At 37.7% G+C, this 20110-nt stretch overlaps 1 protein-coding gene across 1 annotated transcript in view; it reads right to left on the bottom strand.

Moving 5' to 3' along the window:
- The window catches only part of Rprd1b (regulation of nuclear pre-mRNA domain containing 1B), a 58418-nt gene that overhangs the window by 31266 nt on the left and 7042 nt on the right, over positions 1-20110 (bottom strand). The window contains exons 3-5 of the mRNA XM_004630900.2: positions 12327-12460; positions 3277-3389; positions 1443-1569 (exon numbers count right to left, since the gene is read on the bottom strand). Coding sequence (XP_004630957.1) covers positions 1443-1569; positions 3277-3389; positions 12327-12460 — 374 coding nt within the window. The remainder of the gene's footprint in view (positions 1-1442; positions 1570-3276; positions 3390-12326; positions 12461-20110) is intronic.

Raw genomic sequence — 20110 nt, 5'->3', positions numbered from 1 at the left:
ATTCCTAATGCCATATGTAGATGAATAAAAAGCCCTTATAATAATTTTTAAAGTTGGATCTAACCAGTTTCAAGATTTTGCCAGATGGCTACAATAAAGGCAGAAGAAAAAAATGTCGATATTGTATGTGAGAAGATAGACTCTGAGTCTAAATAACAAGGACTCAAGGGTAAGGCAGTAGTAAAAGGGGACATGGAGAAAGGTAAAATGCTTCTCATCAGGAGGAGGAGGAGGAGGTAAGGCAGGAAGATCACTGTGACTTCTAGGTCAGCCTGGGCTACAAAGTGAGTTCAAGGCCAGCCTAAACTGCATAGTAAAATCCTGTCTCAAAAACATAAATATTAAAAAAATAAAACACCTCTGACGTGATTTCAAAGTCTTCTCTGTTGCACTGCTTTCCCTCTAAGCACACGTAGCCTTTAGGTCTCTGTACAACCTATTGGTAATTCCTTCCCTCAGACAGCATCATGGCTTATTCCTAATTTCTTTGGTTTTCTGCAAAGGTCATTTCAAACTCTTTGGTACTTACTTCCTGAGGGAATACTGGTGGGACACTGAAGGTACCATGAGGCTCAGATATTTGTTGTACAAAGAAGTGCTTCTTGAGTAGCCTGACTTCCTCTATGTGAACATGCAGGAACTCAGAGAAGCAGCTGAATCAAAAAAAAGCGTTGTGGGAGGGGGAAGAGTCCACTGCAAGATAGAAGAATGGAAAGCCTATCCATCTATAACGGAAAGAACTCAGACCTCAAATCCTAGGTTGGATCCACTACCTGTTTCATTTTGAGCAACACATCTAACTTCTCAAAAGTCTTGATCTCTTTGTATGTAACATGGGGCTATACATTCCCCAATCTTCAAAGATCATCAAGAGTATAGTAACTAGCAGAGAGTACACTGTTAGATTAGTTAATACTTCATCCCCTCTGTCCAACTTCTTATGCAGAATGCTGTAACTGTGAGTAGTCAACATTAGGGCAACATGACATGACCAAGTGTACACTTGGAATTCTCAATACTGAATCAGCTATGGGCTTGCCAATGTATAGTGTACAAATCACAAAGCGCTGTATCATAATTATTTTCTTTTAGAAAGTGATGAAACACAAATTTTCTGTTAGAAATTCATGAGCATAATGCCTATCTCCTCCCCATCCATATTGTTCCACATGCATACAATTTGTACTGTGTTATCAAAAAAGTTTATTTAAGGTGCCACAAATTGGGGCATGTTGGCATTTTGGCAATATTCTTAGAATCATTCTCAAGCTTTGGTTATTCCAAGCATTTCTTTGTTCTGCATGTGATTAATTTGCAAATCACAAGGTGGCAAAGCATCATCCAGAAAATCTACGCCTGCAGGCATCAGCACATCCTAGGATTTGATGCTCTAAGGAGGAAAACACATCAGTCGCGCTTTCACCTAGACTATAGCTTCTCACCTGTTATTTTTTCCAATAGAGAAACATCTTGCACTTCTTGGGGCAGAGAAGCAATTTTCTGTCGAACAGTTGCATCCCCTGATGCAGCATTTTCAAGATCCTGCAAAGCTTTAATTAGTTCTTCAGTCTATAAAATGAAAACACAATGATATTCATTACAATACACAGAGTTCAAAGAAATTTGACTGGAGTTAAGTGAAGAAAAAGTAAAATTCTAAAATGGCCTCTCCTGACTTCTATCAAAAATTATTCTTATTTCCAGAACTTATATACAAGTCAATGATAGAGACTGTACGGGAATGTACAAAATTAATTTTTCTAGAACTATAACATGTGAATAAAATTTCGTGTAACTGAAAGCACATGTACCCCAACACACACATACAGTGTGTTGTCTTATTAAATTCTTTTTTTTTATTCTTTTTTTTTTTTATTTTTTTTATTTCTGTGTGTGTGTGTGTGTGTGGCCAGCTCAGCCCACCAGGGGGCGGGGCTGGCTGGCATGTGGTGCTGGGGGATTGAACTGTGGTCCCTGTGCTTTGCTAAGCTTGTTCTAAATAGGTGCTTTAGACCACTGAGCCATCTCACCAGCCCCTTATTAAATTCTTGAATTTACTTTTGAAATGATTATCACTCCCTGTATTAAATGTGTAAAACTCATTAACTACAAAGGAGGGAAAATAAGGAAAGCAAATTAAGAATGCATAGTCTGCATATTGCAGTATCAAGAGATTTATTACATTGTCAGAAAAAAGCAGAATGCTGAGCTGACAGGTAAACCAGTCCACAATGACTACAGATGGTTAACTCCATTATTCTGGAAGGCGATAATGAAAGCTATTCTCTTTTAAGGTTTTTAGGTACAGATATATGACCTAAAGCTCCTGCCCTTAACACCCAGCCTAATCATCACTTTCACGTACAAACTAGACAGGCTTCTACTTTCCTAAGCTTTAAACACACCTATGTATAATCAAAAATAAGAGGCATTATGAGCCAGTGAAAAGGGAATAGGCTCTGAAGTGGATTCAAATTAAGATGTCAGGCCAAGGTACTTAGTCTGTCTTCTTGAGCCTCATCTTCTTTTACCGTAAAGAGATGAAATAAGGCAACCACAGACTTCATAAGCCAATTTGTCTAATAAAGAGCTAAATCATACAAACACATGATTAAAGACTTTTATTAAATAGGTTACAGTGTAGGGGCTGGTGAGATGGCTCAGTGGTCTAAAGCACCTACTTAGAACAAGCTTAACAAAAGCAAAGGGACCGCGGTTCGATCCCCCAGCACCACATGCCAGCCAGCCCTGCCCCCTGGTGGGCTGAGCTGGCCACACACACACACACACACACACACACACACAAATAAATAAATAAATAAAAAAATTAAAAAAATAAAAAAAAAGATTAAAAAAAAATAATAAAATAAATAAATAAATAGGTTACAGTGTAGCAAGCTTACTATTGGCACAGAGACTGTCCTTAGCTCCTAATGAGCTATTACTTATAAAACAAACCACCAAGCTACTAGAGACAAACCAAAAAAAGACTTTTGAATATCTTTATAATATTATCTATTCCTTTCACAAAAATCTATTTTTAACAACATTTTTAATTTCTAGGAATGGAAGAAAAAAATCCAAGTACTTCATAAAATGTAAATGCATCCCTAAGTCATGGCACGCAAGCTTCTCTGGGTGGCTCTTGTATGCCCTGCCAAGAGGCAACCTCTGCAGACTCCACACAACTGGTCACTGGTGCCACCTGGTGGCCACCTTCTTCAACTAGCGGGACTTGGAGCCACTTTGCCCTAACTTTCTAGGTGCCAAACATACCAGGAGGGGTCCTGCAGAAGGATCTTGGGGAGAATAGCTTCCAGGGTAGTCATCATCCTCCTCCTCTTGTATTTGTTGAAAAGTTCGCTTTAGAGATTTCTTCTCTTCTGTTGCTAGAAGAAAGGAAAATGATAAATTCGAGTCACATATCCCATATGTAGAGTCAAATGCTACACACAATGGAACACATGTAAAAACAGAGCAGAAGGTGTTCATTTTCAGAAATGAGCTAACATTAATCTTTATGCCACTTAATTTAAATTCATTTTAGCTCCTCAAATTACCACAGTCAGAGAGGTCTTGATCTGTCATCTCAAACTGACTCTGGAAAAATACTGAAAACAACCATCTAAAAGCAAAACACACCAAGTTATCACATTTAATCAAAAACATCATATCCTTAAAAAAACCATTACAAGTAAAATAGTAAGAAACCCACTAGAAAATATAATGAATAAGCCAATATGCACAAGGATTTATTGAGAACATACTGCACATAAAATTAGGTATTTTGGGCTGGGGAGATAGCTCAGAGTGAGTAAGTGCTTGCCTGGCAAGCACAAGCTCCTGAGTTTGATCCCTGGTACCACCAAAAAAAAAAAAAAAAAAAAGATAAGTCTACGGTTTCCAAAGATCACTTCAGAAAATAAATACCTGAGAGAAGGGCCAGCCTGATAACTCAGTGGACTAAAGAGCCTGCTTAGGCAGAGCACAGCAGCTGGGAATCCCAAGCATGTAGTGCTGGCCCACCTGTGGGGCACGCTGAGACTGTGATTGAGACTGGGCGTGATAGCACACATCTGTAATCCCAGCACTTGGGAGGCTGAACATAGGCAGATCACTAGGAGTCAGGTCTACATAGTGAGACCCTTTAGACCCTGTCCTAAATACAGGAGAAAAAAAGAACATAAAAAATCTGAGAGAATTCATCAATAAAACTGTCCCAGATCTTAAATACTGTATAAATATCTTTTTAAATAAAAAAACCCTAATTATACCTTGAAATAAAAAATAACCATTACCGAAAAATATGACTGATACTACTAAAAGAAATTAAGTTAATATTTTTAATTTAACTGCAGGTTACCTTTGGTTACAGATTGAGGCTCACAGGTTACCTTTTTATTGTCCATACCTTATGTTTTTATATTGCTGTAACAAATGTGTTACTTCTAAAATCACTCCTATTGTATCAAACTGGACAGTACAAAATAAATGCCAAAACAACTGTGGGAAATAGATTGAAATGACGGCTTCTGGTCATTTGAAAGATGAAAGAAAGAAGTACTAAGCCCCTAATATGTATAAGGCACTGTAACAGCCTAATTACATTTACTCTTTCCAACAATTGTAAGATCTTCACAGGTGAGGAAACCAACAGCTGGGGGAGGTTAAAATAACTGACTGAAAGGCATGCCTCTAAAACTTGTGCTTCCACTGGACTGAAATTGTGAAGCACAAGTACCCTCTCATCTGTCAAAAAAGGAAGGACACTGGTACTCTTCAGAACTTTTTAAGTTAGCAAAGAGTAACCCATGAGGAATATACATTTTCACTGAAACAGTTTCTTCTGGAGCAAGTATGTAGCTCTTATTTTCCATCTTACACATTAACTGACCAAACTGGGATGCACCCAAGTCAACAGCATGAATCTTTTTTCTTCTTGAGATGAAAAAAATTACTCTGCAGTTCATGCTGGCCTTGAATTCACACTGTAGCCCACAATGGACTTCAATTTGCAGTGCCTGTCCTGTTTCAGCCTCCTGAGTGCTGGGATCAGAGGTACGTGCTACCATGCCCCACTATCACATTTTTTAATACTTTGCTTTTTCTACTAAAAAAGCAACAATATTGTAATACCAGTAGTTCTTGCTTTGCAAGTGACACTATTATGTATAGACTGGTTACCACTGTTAACATGCTTCCCCATTTCCCAGTGTAAGTTCACACAACAATTAATAAAAATGAATAAAAGAAACAGAGAACTGGCCATAAAGATCAAAGTACCACCAAAAAACCAAAAAGAAACTACTGTAAAAGCTAGTGGTGGAAATGAAATTCCAGGGGCACAAAAATGAAGTTACAAAAAGACTGAGTCTCAACCACAAGAATTTAGTGAAAGGGGTCTGGGGTGCAGCAGCACAGCAACTGCCTGGCAAGTGCAAGGTTCTGAGTTTGGTTCCCAGTACAAAAAAAAGAGCAGTGATAGTAATGAGAAGAATGACAACATCCTGCAGGAAGAGATAATGACAAAAACTTCATACCAAAGGAACTCACAGGGATATTTTCTAACACCGAGAGCACTAGGGATAAAATGTTGGCAGTGGGGTTATTCACTAAGACCCAGGAAAGATCCTTGCTCTGTATCATGAGCTCTAGTAACTACAAGGCAAGCATTGTTCAATTCTTTGATAAATTTGTTACAGAGAAAACACATTAACCTTCAATGTTTCTAATTCTTTGCTGTTATGTAATAAACTGTCATACTTTTTTGTGTTTCCCTATACATTAGTAAACGGTGAGTTTTCAATTTTAACAAAAAAAAATCACAAAACAATTTTAATTCTCTCCATTCTTAGGTTCACTATGTATAGTTTCAGTGTGCATAGTCTTCTTTAATCTCGCACTACCAGGCAAAGCAAAAGTAGTTGTATTTTAAATTTTTATTTATTTTTTATGTGTTTAGTACAGGATCTACAGGGTCTCACTACACAGATCGGACTCCCAGTGAGCCTCCTGTTTTTCAGCCTCCCAAGCACTGATATAACAGGCGCAAACCACCACGCCCAGTCCAGTCTCAATCACCAGCTCAGCATGCCCCAGGGGGAGGCCAGCACAGCACCCCAGGGATCAAACCCAGGTTCCTGCATCTGCCTAAGCAGGTGCTTTAATCCACTGAGCTATCTGGCCGGCCCTGTATTTTTTAAATGAAAAACATATTCAGGGATAGTTTCCACATAAAATACATAACAGTACTTTGTACACAGTAGCTGCTTAATTAATGTTCTAGCTTGTGGTATGACCCACATAAACATTCAGTCACTACAGCGTCAAACACCATTACAATGTGAACAATGATCAAAATAAAATTTATATTGTGTTGTTTGCTTCTGAGGACATAGACGAGTGCTGAAAAAACTATCAAATACAGTAAATTATATTTTGAAATCCTTCAATTTTCAAACTCCCACAGAAATTATTATGAGTTATAAAAACCCAACCACTCACTTGACCAGGACCCTATGGATCACTGACTTCTGGCAATGGAAGGCCTTACATCAGCCTTTACCTTCTCCAACTTCATTCCCTGACTTCAACAGTCAAGGCTCACAGGCTTGTCTAAAGCCAGGGAGTTTGTTAGTTTAAATCTGGGTCCACAAACCAAAGCCTGCTGCTTCCTAACCAGAGATTCTTGTTACCACTTTATACTGCCACTCACCCACAACACAAGACTCAAATCACACTGATAAAAGACAATCTGGGGGCCATTTCTGTTCTTCACTAATGAAAGAAGATACAAGAGGTATAAACCAATACCAGCCTACTTTTCCAGTTTACTCCTATTTTCAACTGGAGAATCCACTAATGATACAAATCTGAGATTTGTAGAGTTGAATTATTCATTCTTTCCCCTATATGGCCCCTATTCTCTGAGATACTTATTTTCAGTATAAAAACTTCAACTGGCCCCATCTTCAAAGTACAAAGCTTTAGAGACCACTAGAATCTATCCCAAAGTTCCAACTTCTAGTAGATGCCAATCACTAAAGGATGTCTCACAAATCTCTCTTGGCCCTTTTCTATCTATGGTCTCTTATCAGTAATTGGTTCTTTACGACACCTGTGGAGACTACTGTCCTATCTTAGTCTCCCTGCCTCTAGCTGCTTTTTCCCACTTAGATAAACTCTATTATTATTAATCTAGGCTTCCTAGATTAATAATAAAGTGGGCATTCCTGAGCTGAATGGCCCAAAGTGATTGTACATTTCCCTCCTGAGTTCTAGCTCACCAATGGCAGCATCGCCCTGAGTAGCTCTGCAATTCCCACTGCACTTGGCCTTGCTGCTTTATATAAAGCTGCTGGCAAACTTTCCTCTTTTAGAGGAAGTATCTCATTCCTCTACCTCCATTCAATCAGGGTGGGCAACCTCCTGAAGGGAGAGGAGAAACAGGGTTTGGGAAAGTGTTTGTGGGATACCAAAAATGGTATCATTACTACAAAGCTGGCAGGTATTAGGCCCCAAATTCTCAACTGCGTTAGATAGCCACTAAAAATAACTAGCAAATCTGTCAATGACATTCTCATGCCAGAACTTTGTTTATCTATTTATGGTGCTTGAGATCAAACTCACAGTCTTGAACAGGTTGGGCAACTGCTCCACTACTGACTTACGCCCCTAACACTCATTTTTAATTCTGAAGCAAGGTCTTGTTCAGTTGTCCAGGTTGGTCTTGAATTTTTAGCTCCTACCTCAGCTTCCAAAGTAGCATGTACCACCACACCTGCCCTATTACATATTTCAATTTTCTTTTATTTTCTTGGTGGGGCTGGGGATTGAACCCAGGGTTTCACACATGGGAAGCAAGTACTTCACTACTGAGCTATGCCCGCCACACCCTACACTGAATAAGTTTTAAAGTAAGTTTTCCACTATTAATTCTGACCATAGTATTTATGCTCCCTTTTTTATTCACTCAAGCACTGTTTTCAGGAAGGGAAAAACCTTATAGGTGGTCAATGTTCTCTGTCTTCATATTTCTAGCTTCTCCTCTACCCTCCACCTTGTCCTTGTTTCTCCAGGAGGTCTTCTGTTCAGCTAAGTTTCAAGTAACCCTGCTTACATAAGGGTATGACACACTTCTCATATACCTTGGGGTAGAAATTCCAGTATTTCTATAAAACTAATCTAATTTTTTAAAAATGTCTTTATTTGATAAGGGGTCTTGCTATGCAGTTCAGACTCGGCATGATTCTCCTGTCTCAGCCTCCCCAGCACTGTGATTACAGGTGTGTGCCGCCACCACGCACTGTTTTGGAGCTGGCATGGTATGCCCAGGGTTTCGGGGCCAGCACAGCATGTGGTACTGGGCATCAAACCCAGGTCCCTGTGCTTGACAGGCAAGCATTTAGAACGCCGAACAATCTCCCCAGCCCTGTAAAACTAATCTTAAGGCAAAACGCTGCCTGAAGTTTCTTCAATGACACCACAAAACATCTATCAACCTGCAAAGCTGGATCTTCTACAGAAGACACTTGAAAATTTCGGGATATAAAAACAGAAACAAAAACTAACACTTTAGGGGGCATGGCCCTAGCTCAGGCCTTTAAGTGGCTGCTTCCACAAAGCTCTCAGCCTCAGGTTGCTGGAGTTCGAACCTCACAACTCTCCCGCTGGCCAAAAGTGCCCTAAAGCCATTCGAGGAACAAAAAAAAAAAAAAAAAAAAAAAACAACTAACACTTTAGATATTGTATTACTCTAAGAAAACACATCAGATAATACTGTTGGCAACAGTTCTCTCACTGTCTCCTTCCTGCAAAAATTTTAAAAAGCACATTAAATTTTATTTTTGGGAAGAAAAGAGGCTGTAACAAAGAAAGGGTTAACACTTGAGGGACAGTTTTAAAAAGCAATCTACCCACATCGCTTCACTGAACTGAGCAATTAAATTCATACTAGAACCTCCAGTGGTTGGGCAGGAGCTCATTCTTTTAATGACCATGATTTCCAGACTTGCACAAAATACAGGGGACTGAAAATACTAAGTCTGCTCCTACTTGAACTGACATATATTGAAATCCTGAATATCAGATACTAGAAATGAGAGGCATAGCTGCATGTCAAATAATCCTCATCACAACTCTATTACTATTAACAGCCACATTGTACAGTAAGGACATGAGCCTAGGTCACACCGCTTTAGAAATGACAGAGCTAGAATTCATGCTCTGGAAATTTGAACATCTAAACTTTTACTGAGGTTCAGGCAAGTTTGGACACCTACTCATCAATTCATGCCATAATTCAAGTCCATTAAATCCATGTGCTTTCCAGTGCAAAGAACATCAGTCTTAAAGTCAACATGTACCAGGGTTTGAAATCACCACTCATGAACTATTGCTCCTTAGACACAATTACTATACCTTTTTGAGCCTTCCTATACACACCTGACATATAAAACTAATACCAAACTCAAAAATAATTTTAAAGATCTAAAATAATACATAAGCAGGCAGCAGAGAAGCTAGTATACAACTGGTGCTCAATTAATGCTGGTTCCTATGCAACCATCTTTCTTTCCTAAAGCCTTCCACAACTGCACAATACTTGTGACTCACGTATGATTCAAGTAAATAATAAATTTCTATCCAATCAAGCAACAACTTTAGTATCTCCCAAAACAGCAGCAACTTTAGAATACCTGGGCTTTGCAACTGGAGAAAGGTATATAAAAACTGAAGACATCTACAGTTCTTAAAACAAAATCCTGAGCTTATCCATGCTCCCATGTTACAAGAACTGTCAAAGCTCCAAAGGAAAATTTTATTTCAAAAATAAACTCTATATAAAACTGCTTAAAGAATTACCCAGGAATCAAAGCTGAAATATAATGGACTACTTACACTTGAGAATAATTTTCTGGACAACTCATCATTAATATTTAGAAAGGACTATAGTAAAGCATTCTACTAACTCAGGTACAGAAGACAGTGGGATGGAACTTTTTGATGTCTTAAAGATGAGCAAAAGAGAAACTATCTTTAGATTAATATTATCTTCCATACATTCTGCCCTCATTGTTATTATCTGTCTAGACCTTCAAAGAAAAAAATTCACAGGTATCATGGACTCTTTTAGAATATTTTGCTGAGTTTACCCAGCTATAATATTCAGTAACTGAACTTAGGAAAAATGGGGTACACCGATGAATGTCCATTCTGTATCTGTGTATTCAAAGTGGTTGGGGTAGATATATAGTTGCATTGTCTTAATGAATGGAATGATTTGTTCTAATGGTGTTTGTAAATAGGATCACAAGTCCGCATCTTGTACAGCAATTAACCACTAAGAAGAAAAAAAAAAAAAAAAAAAAAAAGCAGGAGAACAGCTGATGTGAAAACGCTGATGTCTAGTCTAAGCTCTCAGTACACAGTTGACATGGTATTTTATTGATACCTTATTTTCCTGCTAAGTGCACATTGTAGGATACATTAGGTAGCTCCTAACAAAACAGGCTAACAAGAGAGGTGAAAAGAATGACCTGCCACGTGGGAAAGGAAAGCGAAGCACATGTGCCGTCAGTGTAAGCAAAATGTGTGCTTGGAGCATGCAACTGTCATGCGTGAAGACTGGCTTGGGTGTGACAGTTGAAGCAAAGATTATTTTTGTTGTAGAGTTCTGTTTGTATTTTCATTGTAGTTCATGAAGACATTTATTTTTGATATTATCTTTTAGCTTTTGTAAGCAAGTACACAGCTGATGTGAAATGATTATTCTAAATGCACTATATATACATATATATATATATTTTAAGAATTTGATGCTGTATTTTATGTTCCTTTTAAAAGTACATAATATACAATATAATAAAAACTTGGCAAAAAAAAAAAAAAGAAAGAAAAAAATTCAGCAAACAACCCAACAGAACTATTTTCAATACTGCCACAAATTCTATTTGTGTGACAGCTCCCTGAATGTAGATAAGTTTCTCATTCCTCTCTTGCGCTTTCCTATTGCACCTAATTTAGCTGTTTACTCAAATTGCATGTCCAGCAAATGCTTGAACTGAAATTCAACACCGGCTTTAAGCATTCTTTTTCAGAGTTCACCTGTTTACCCAAAGGTGCTTTTAAAAATCAGCACTGTTTACTAAATGAACTGTAAGGCAGAGTGCAGAAAAGAATGTTGGATAATTCCCAAAGCTGTACAGAATAAACACCTCCAAAGGACACATTACTAACACTATCAGAATCCAAAGTAGGAAACAACCTGTTTTTTCAAAAGCTACCACCAGAATGACCCTGGAATTATTTTTTAACACCTCCAAGTAAAACAACCATGACCCACAGTCTGAAAACATTGTCACACCTGCTAATTCCAGTAAAGTCTACAGCAGAGGTGTGAACACAGTACTACTGAATAAGAAATGGTTTCATGTGCCCAGACAAGCAAAGAAGCTATCAGGGCAAGAGCAGCCTTCTTACAGAATGCATTCACACAGTGAAAGGTGCAGAGTCATCTCAGGCAGAGGTAAGAGCAACTACTGAGAAAGGGGTGCCCACAGAGCACCCAGAGGGCATGGCAATTCAGTGTGGCCAAACAACAGAGAGTCTGTAAGGGAAAGCAGGGTTCAGATCAGAAAGGGTCTTCTCTACTACTAGCACTTGGATTCGATCATCCATGTAATGAGTATAGAGCAGTCAGATCTGATCTATAGCTTGGAAATATATGCTGACTAGAATTGGATGACAAGTAACCAGAAGTCAAATAACATATTCTTAAAGGGGAAAATTAAAAGTTCTTATAAATAATTTGATAAAATTCATATATACATGCTACCTCCCAAGATATCCTGGGACAGTAAAGATTAAAATGAATTTTAGAAAACAATCTTATTTATCGTAATAAGAATATGTTCTAAAACCACAATGGTACTTAACAAAACCAAGTTCTAGAAGAGCTTATCTCAGATCTGTAGTAGTTAATGGCAGGACTAGGACAAAGTATTGGTACAAAATCTTAGTACTTAATCACAATGCTGAAGAACTTTGTTTTCCTTTCCCTTGTGCAAGAAAGTCTTTGAAAGACAGAAGAGACCTGAGAAAAACATACAGCAAAAGTTAGGGAGTGAGAGAATGAACAGCATGAGTACTAGAACCAGGCTCGCACACCACGAGCACCACATAAATTCTCACCATCATTCATGATCATCTTTCTCTGAAGAATCATAAAATTGCTCGTGGTTCACAGCACCCCCATTGCAGCTTTTCATATTTGATTCGAAAGTAGGCAAAGACCAAGAGCTGTAAACATGTGGTGATGTTTCTACCTTTGGGGGGAGGGCTCTTGGAGTCCTCCATAGACAGCTTCAGCTGCTGTATGAACTCGCCGCCATACACACTTCTTTCTTGCCAGATGTTCAGCAATCTTTCTAAAGGTTTTTTACAGCCTTCATCTGCCTCTCTGCCCAGGAAAGATGAAAAGATATACGTAAGCTTAAGATCTTCTGTTTTTATTTAGGACAGACTTACTTTTAAAGAAAGAAATCAACAAATGGCTAAATGATTCAGTGTTTAAAAACAGAAGGAAAAGTAAGGCATATATTGTATTACTTGGACATCCAAATACTTGACCAGAAACTGCCTTTTCCTGTGGTAGATGGGGAAGACAGAGAAATAATATCATAGAAAAAAGTCCTTCTCCTTTAAAAGACAAGGCAAGTAGTGGAAAAAGCCAATGGCTGACTTTTACAGAGAGTAATCAAAAGTTGATAATATTAATGGTGACAATGTGCTTTTAAGGAAGATCTTTGTTGAAACATAGTACTAAACATTCCAGTGAAAATTAAAATAAATCAAAATTTTTAAGAATTAAAAAGATTAAAAAACAATGGTTTAAAATGGGAAATCCACCACACTAATACATTAACACCTCCACATGCTTAAATACAATTGTGCACATATATTCCAAGACTGATCTCAACTTTGCTTCATAATTATTAAAATAAGTTTATGTTCCATGTTCACACAGAGGTATTGGTTGATATCCTAGAACACATGAATAAAGCAGTCCTTTTGTAATTTATATCTTATTCTTCCTGGCATGGAATATCATTAGTACTCAATGTACCTCTGCTGCCTACCATAATATTGTCATACAACAAGCAGAAAGAGTGGGAGAGGACTTTCTGAACAGAAACTAAATTTACTCACCACCCACTGTGTTCCTATAAAGTGTTCTGTTTAGTGAGACTATGTGAATGTCAATGATCTTATATTGAGCAACCTTAACCAAAAAAGAATACTTCAACATCTTAGGACCTAGGTCATGCATCTTTAATAGGAACTTCAAGAAGAAACCATACCAAATTCAACCAGATGAAAATTATATACACTCTCAATTCTGACAGCATTTTTGGTAAAGCTTACATTAACATTCAGTGTGAAATAAAGTTTCACATTGGTCTGGCTAGGTTGTATTACTTATGAATTATTAGTGGCATACCTTGCTAAACTAGGATCAAAGGCCTAAATCAGCAAACATAAAAATCCATTCTTTTACACCAAATTTTTATTTTTCAAGACATAAGTTAGGATTATGGAAAAAATAAACCTTTTATAAGTAGTTACATTCATAGAGTTCAAATATATGACCTAATTCTCTGATAGAACACTTTACTCCACCTTCAAAAATGAGTTCCTCTTGCCTCTTCCTCTGCTATTAACCTAGCCCAAGTCACTATCATCTCCTGACTGGATTACAATAGCTTCATTACTGGGCTCCTTGCTTTTACTCTCAAGTTCTAATAATTCTACCTGCTGTGTTAAGCAGGTTAAATTCCTCCCATTAAAAGTGAAAGTCCTTAAAAAGCCTTCAAGGTCTTTTTCAACCCAGCCCACTGTGTCTTTGGCCTTATCTCCTCCTCATGCTTTTCCTTCCACTTAAAATTTTTGCTTTGCTCCAGATGGTCACATGGCTCATTTCTACTCCTTCTTCAAGTGCATGCTTAGTTCCACACCACCTTTTCAGAGTCCTTTCCTAATCTCCACATACTACACTTACTCATTCCCAATTCAATGTATTTCCATGAAGGCAGGGATTATCTTTTACCTTACTGACCTACAATGAGCATAAACAGTTTGTTCAACTCTTCTCATTTTTTGAAAATTTGTACATGGCCATACAGTTATCTTCCAATGATCACCTTTCTGCATCAAGGTCATGCATGTCAGAAATCAACTAAGTATTTCATGCTCAAACAATGCAAATTTATAGAATACTGTGCATGGAATACAAAGAATATGGTCTACTCCGTGACATCTAGGACTGAACCCAATTGGGTCTCTATTTCATTTCCTTTCTTCGACCCTATCCAGGGGTTTAGATTCTAGCAACACCCAGCCATACTTCTCTTCCAATCAGAATCTGTTCTTTCTTGGTTATCTGCCTTTGTTCATGCTATTGTCTCTACTATAAAATAGAAACCCTAAAATGGAACCAGACAAATAAAAAGTGGAAGTTGTAATGCAGGTAGCTGAAATATATAAGGTATGCAAAGAAGCGGCAGAAGAATCTGGAAGCACAGAATGGAATCAGATTAGAGAAGACTGGGATACCATACTAAGCATGTGGTCTGCAGGTAGTATAAAGCTCCTGTTGTGATCAACTGCATGATTTAGAAAACATAAAGTCTTGTCTAGTATAACCAAATCACAACTAAGCAGAACTTAATCAACTGGGTGGTATTTTTTAATATAAAATCTGTTCTCTGAAGATTTTATTCATTTAAAAGAAAGAAAAGCCAATGATCAGAACAGACTCTTATCAAGGTTTTAGGTGTGGGGAGGTGGGGCATGATACCCATCCACCCACCCACATCCCTCATTCCAGGGGGCACTTGGGACTCCAAACAAGACTGATTTTCAGTATAGTTTCAGCCATATTACTAATTAGTGGACAATACTGCTCAGTTCACTACTACTCTAATTTAATGAACATAATAGTTTATTTTCTTGAACATCATAGTAAAGCAAAGTTTTGCTTGGCTAACTTTCAAAAGTTATTAAGTAATAACCACTAGGAAGAAAGTATGCAATGTGTTAATTATTGAAACTGTCCTACCAATTTGATTTGAAACTGTCTCACTGCTATTTGTTTCTCAATAAAATTATGGAGAAAAAAAATCAGCCAAAAAAAAAAAAAAATTACTAAGTGAAATATTTTAAAAACATTTTTACTGATAAGATTTTCAAAAGCTCCCATCAACTGGAAGGCACTTTAGCACCTAGAATTAGAGACAGTTAAAGCAATCATGCATTTTATAAAGGGCAACTGTTTTTTCAGGTTGCACTAATTTCATTTTACATCAAGATTATCTTTAAATGAAAACACACTAAAAATTGGCCAACTCAACTATTATGTCAAGCACCTCATCTGCATGTCAATTCTGACTAAACTCACTTTTCTTTTTTTTGTTCTTTGGCTAACTGAACCAGGGATTGAACTCAGGCCCTTGCCCTTGCCCTTGCCAGGGAAGCGCTTATTCTACTGAGCCATCTCCTTGGCCTCTTAAACTCACTTTTCTAATACAGATGGCAAAAATGACCATAAAAGTAGATAGGTGTATTACATATACACAAACAGAATTGCTGTTCAAGTGTCGGCAGGACTTCTGAGGCCTTGCCAAGGCACGGTTTTGGGGATTTTTCCTTATGTAGCTCTATGGCACTTTCATTTAATCACTGCAATTTATATGTTTGTCTTATCCCTATGGCAGGCCCACTAAGAGCAGGAATTCTTTCTAAGTATGGCAGTACTTACAATAATATCTCATGTAAAGCTAGAAGAAATGTTCCTTTACAACTACTCAGCAAAAGAGTTAACACACAATACTGAAGGCCTGCTACACTTAGAAAAGCCTATTTGCCCAGATGACATCTAGAAATGGGACTGCAGCAGTACTCCCATCATCTCCTGACTGTTCAGGGGGGTTACTCTGTGTAAACTGTGCAAATGGTACGGTCTCAAATGAATACCTGTTTTCTTTCTGAGAGTCTGGAATTACCATAGATGATGTCCTACATGACCAATCTACAACAAAAACTCTGGGTGCTGAGTCTCTAAAGCTTACCTTTTGGACTTCATTTCACACTTGCAGTTACAATTCAATGCTGGAGAAATTAATTATGTTTGTGTGACTCCACTGGAAGCAAATCCTTGAAAAGTTACAACTTGAGTGATCTAGTCTTTACCTCATCCCCTTTTCCCTTTGCTGATTTTGCATTGCATCCTTCAGCTATAATAAATCATAGCTATGTGTTGGGGGGGTCACCATATCTAGGAGTGACCTTGAAGATCCATACACAACACTAAATATCATGTATATGATGATAACCTCCAAATTTGTGTCTCCAGGAAATAAGTTTATGGAGCTTAAGACTGTTTCATGTACAGGGATATAGCTCCATGGCACAGGACCTGCCTAGCAAGCTCAAAGTCCTAAGTCTGATTCTTGGAACAACAACAAAAAAAAATTATTTACGTTCCTACCTGACATCACCCCCTGAAATATCTACTTGCTACCTCAAAAGCTCTTTCTCTCCACCAAATCTTTTCCCCACTTTTCAGTTGTTATAGCACCAGCAGCAACCCATTTACATATAAAATCTGTAAATCATCTTTGATTTCCTTCACTATTAGCTCCCACCCAACTCTTTACATATCCTATGAATTTTACATTTGGAAAAAGAAATTCAACCAACAAAAGAAAGAAATCATCCAATAAAAGGAAGCTATCTTCTCACTGCCATACTCACCAAACTCAGCTCTGCCCTGTCACCAGCCTTTATAAATCCATTCTTCACTCCAACCAATTTTTAGGGTTTTTTTTTGGCGGAACCAGGGATTGAACTCAGGTCTATGTGCTTACCAGGGAAGCGCTTATTCCCCTGAGCCATCTCCCCGGCCCCTCCAACCAATTTTTAAAGAGAATCTTAATAAAATGTATTTTGGAATATATCATTCCTTGGCTTAAAACTCTTCAATGGGCACCTATCAAAATAAAATACTAACTCTCTCCTAAGGCTTATAGGACATATCTGACAGGAACCTGCACACCACTCTGATCTTATTTGGGTACCACTCCTCCCTTTGCTCACTGTTCTAACCATACTGGCTTTCACTCTATTAAGATGCCAAGGTTATTTTTACCTTAGGCTCTATTTAATAGTTGTTCCTATTTTGCATGAATATCTCAAATGTCACTTCCAGAAGCTCTCTTTAATCACACTGTGAGAAGAGATCCCACTCTAAAACATCAATGTTTTTGTTTTTCTATGTCCATATCATCACTCCCTCAAAATATCGTTCATTTCATGATTCTCTGCCTGTCTTGTTCTATGCTATGCCCTTAGTATCAGGATTAGTTATCAGCACATAGTAGGCATACAAATACTACGTAAGTTGAATTAAAAAATGCTATGTATAATTACTCCCAAACGGAAGAAAACAAGGCCCTTCTGTGGTTAGCATTTTCTCAGCCTGGTTCACTAAACTGCTCTCCAAATCAAATCTACCCTATGAACACAACAGCTTTCCCTAAACTGAAAGGTGATAGGGGTAGGGAATGATCCTAAAGATGGGTCAACTACCTTTGTTCATCAACTGACCAAAGAAAAAGCACACAGAGAGCATACATTAGGGTACTCTTAGTTGATAAGGTACATCAGGACTGAGATAGATGCTCAACTTTCTGCTCTAATAATGATGTGAGAAAGAAGCTTGGAAGCATGGACATCCTGCATATAACACCCAAACAGGACCTTAAAAAAGTTATGATACTTGGGGCCAGCATGATAGCACAGTGGTCTAAAGTGCCTGCTTAGGCAAGTGCAGGGACCGCGGTTCAATCCCTGGCCAGCCCTGCCCCCCAGGGCAGGCTAAGCCAGCCACACACATAAAAAAGTTATGAGAATGAAAATAGGAGTTAACAGCTACTTTTTACTGAGAAAGACCAGGTTGAATCTGATAAGATGTTCTCAGTGTCTCCTATATAGGTTTTGGGATGTTTCCAATTTTTAAACCTAATATTACCCGCCCTTATCTCCCGCTGCTCACTTTTTTTTTCTTGGATCTTTTGAGACAAGGTCTAACTGTAGTCCAGGCCTGCCTTGAGCTTACTATATAGCCCAGACTGGCCTCATTCATGGAGCTCCTCCTGCCCCAGCCTCCCAAGTGCTGGGATTATTGGCATGTGCCACCATGCCCACCATCTCCTTTCTATTTATCCTTTTCTAATTTAAAGAAATATTAATCAGCTATTATTGATCAGTTTTTAAATAAGTGTTTTTTTAACTGTTCCCGTAGGAAATTACTTCAATTTCCTAAATCAAACATATCCCTCAATAAGTATTATCTCATTCAACAGATATTTACTGAATTCTATTCTGTTCCAGGGCAGAGCACAGTGTTGCCAGCTCCTGGGATACCATTTACATGAGGATTATATAAATGGCATTCCCTAAAGCTATGTAACACAGCAAATGTACACAAGATAGTTTTGCTAGGTGCCTGGCAAATAGCAAGAGATAAAAAAGAAATGGTCCTTCCCTTCATGGAGTTTATAATCTAATATATTCTCAGAAATAAGCAAAGAATGTGGATCAGGTAGCATACTATACATGTTTTCAACACACTCAACTAATTAGGAAACTTGGGTTCAAAAGTTAAGAAACAATCCAAGGTCACTTACACAGTGTTTAAGGCATGGCCAGTATCTTAAAAACTGTTACCTAAATCTCATCAAAACAAGAAATCCAGGGCCGGGAAGAATAGCTCAGTAGAATAAGTACTTGCCTGGCAAGCGCAAGGGCCTGAGTTCAATCCACAGTTCCACCAACAAACAAACAAAAACAAGAAATCTCTGACTCCAGTAGTCAGTTCTAAAATTCTAAGAATTCAGTATTTTTTTTCAAGGTAGTAACATATTTTGATACTTCACTGTGCATATACTGAAAAAAAAAAAGAGAAGCTATGTATTTAATAATTTTTTTTCCAACTCTAGAAAGCTAAATATCCATTCTGTTTTTTGGATTTCTAGTTTTTTACCTTTAAACTTTTCCAGTTCTTCAGGAAACACCTAATTCCACATTTAAGGCCCTTCACTCTCATGTTAGACCCTAGAATAAATTTTTTAATTTTTGAAAATTTTAGATAGAGAAGAAAAAACAATAAAAACGATACAGAATTTCAAAACAAGATACTAGGAAATAATGGTTATTATGTTGCATATTGTTATCTTCAAAGTAGTTGCTCAGATTACCAGATAGAGGCATGCAAAATTGATCAAATATAAACACTGTTTCTTTCAATGAACTAAAATTAGTAGTAAAATTTTGTTAGCTATTGTGTGTATGTGTATGCATATATATATATTTTTTTTTTTTTTCCCCTTCCTTTTCTTTTTTCTTCATCCCAGTTGTTTTTTTCTTTTTGAGCAGTTTCTTTCCCTTTCACAATATCTATTGTACCTTTTGGATCCTATTTATTCTTTCAGTTTCTTATACTACGGAGACAATGTGATGCTTATACATGCAGGTTCTGATTTATTTCACTTATGAGTATGGTCTCCAGTGGCATCCATTTACCTGTAAAAACCTTAAGTTTATCTTTCTTTATGGCTGAGAAGTACTCCACTGTACAAAAATACCACATCTTTTTTATCCATTCCTTGGTCGATAGACATTTGTATTGTTCCCAAGATCGACCTATTACAAACTGCGCTGCTATAAACATGGGTGCACATATATTGCTATGGTATGACATTTTCTTTTCTTCTGGGGGAATAGCTGGGTTGACCTAGAATAAATTTTGTTTAACCCATCTATCACCTTTCATCCTTCTCAATTTCCTTTTGCAAAGACTTGTGTACTTTGTATGTTGACTTATAAAACATAACAGCCTACTTAAAAAGCTATTTCTTTGCTCCTCCTGGGAACTTAACTTGTGCCTACTAAAAACTGTTGACTTGGGCTGGAGAGATGGCTCAGTGGTCTAAAGCACCTACTTGAAACAAGCTTGGCAAAGCACAGGGACCGCGGTTCAATCCCCCAGCAC

The sequence above is a fragment of the Octodon degus genome, unplaced genomic scaffold, assembly GCF_000260255.1.
Source record: "Octodon degus isolate 3935 unplaced genomic scaffold, OctDeg1.0 scaffold00037, whole genome shotgun sequence".
NCBI classification, from domain to species: Eukaryota; Metazoa; Chordata; class Mammalia; order Rodentia; family Octodontidae; genus Octodon; species Octodon degus.
Note: the sequence above shows the minus strand (reverse complement) of the source record. Positions and strands in the feature narration are given on the sequence as shown.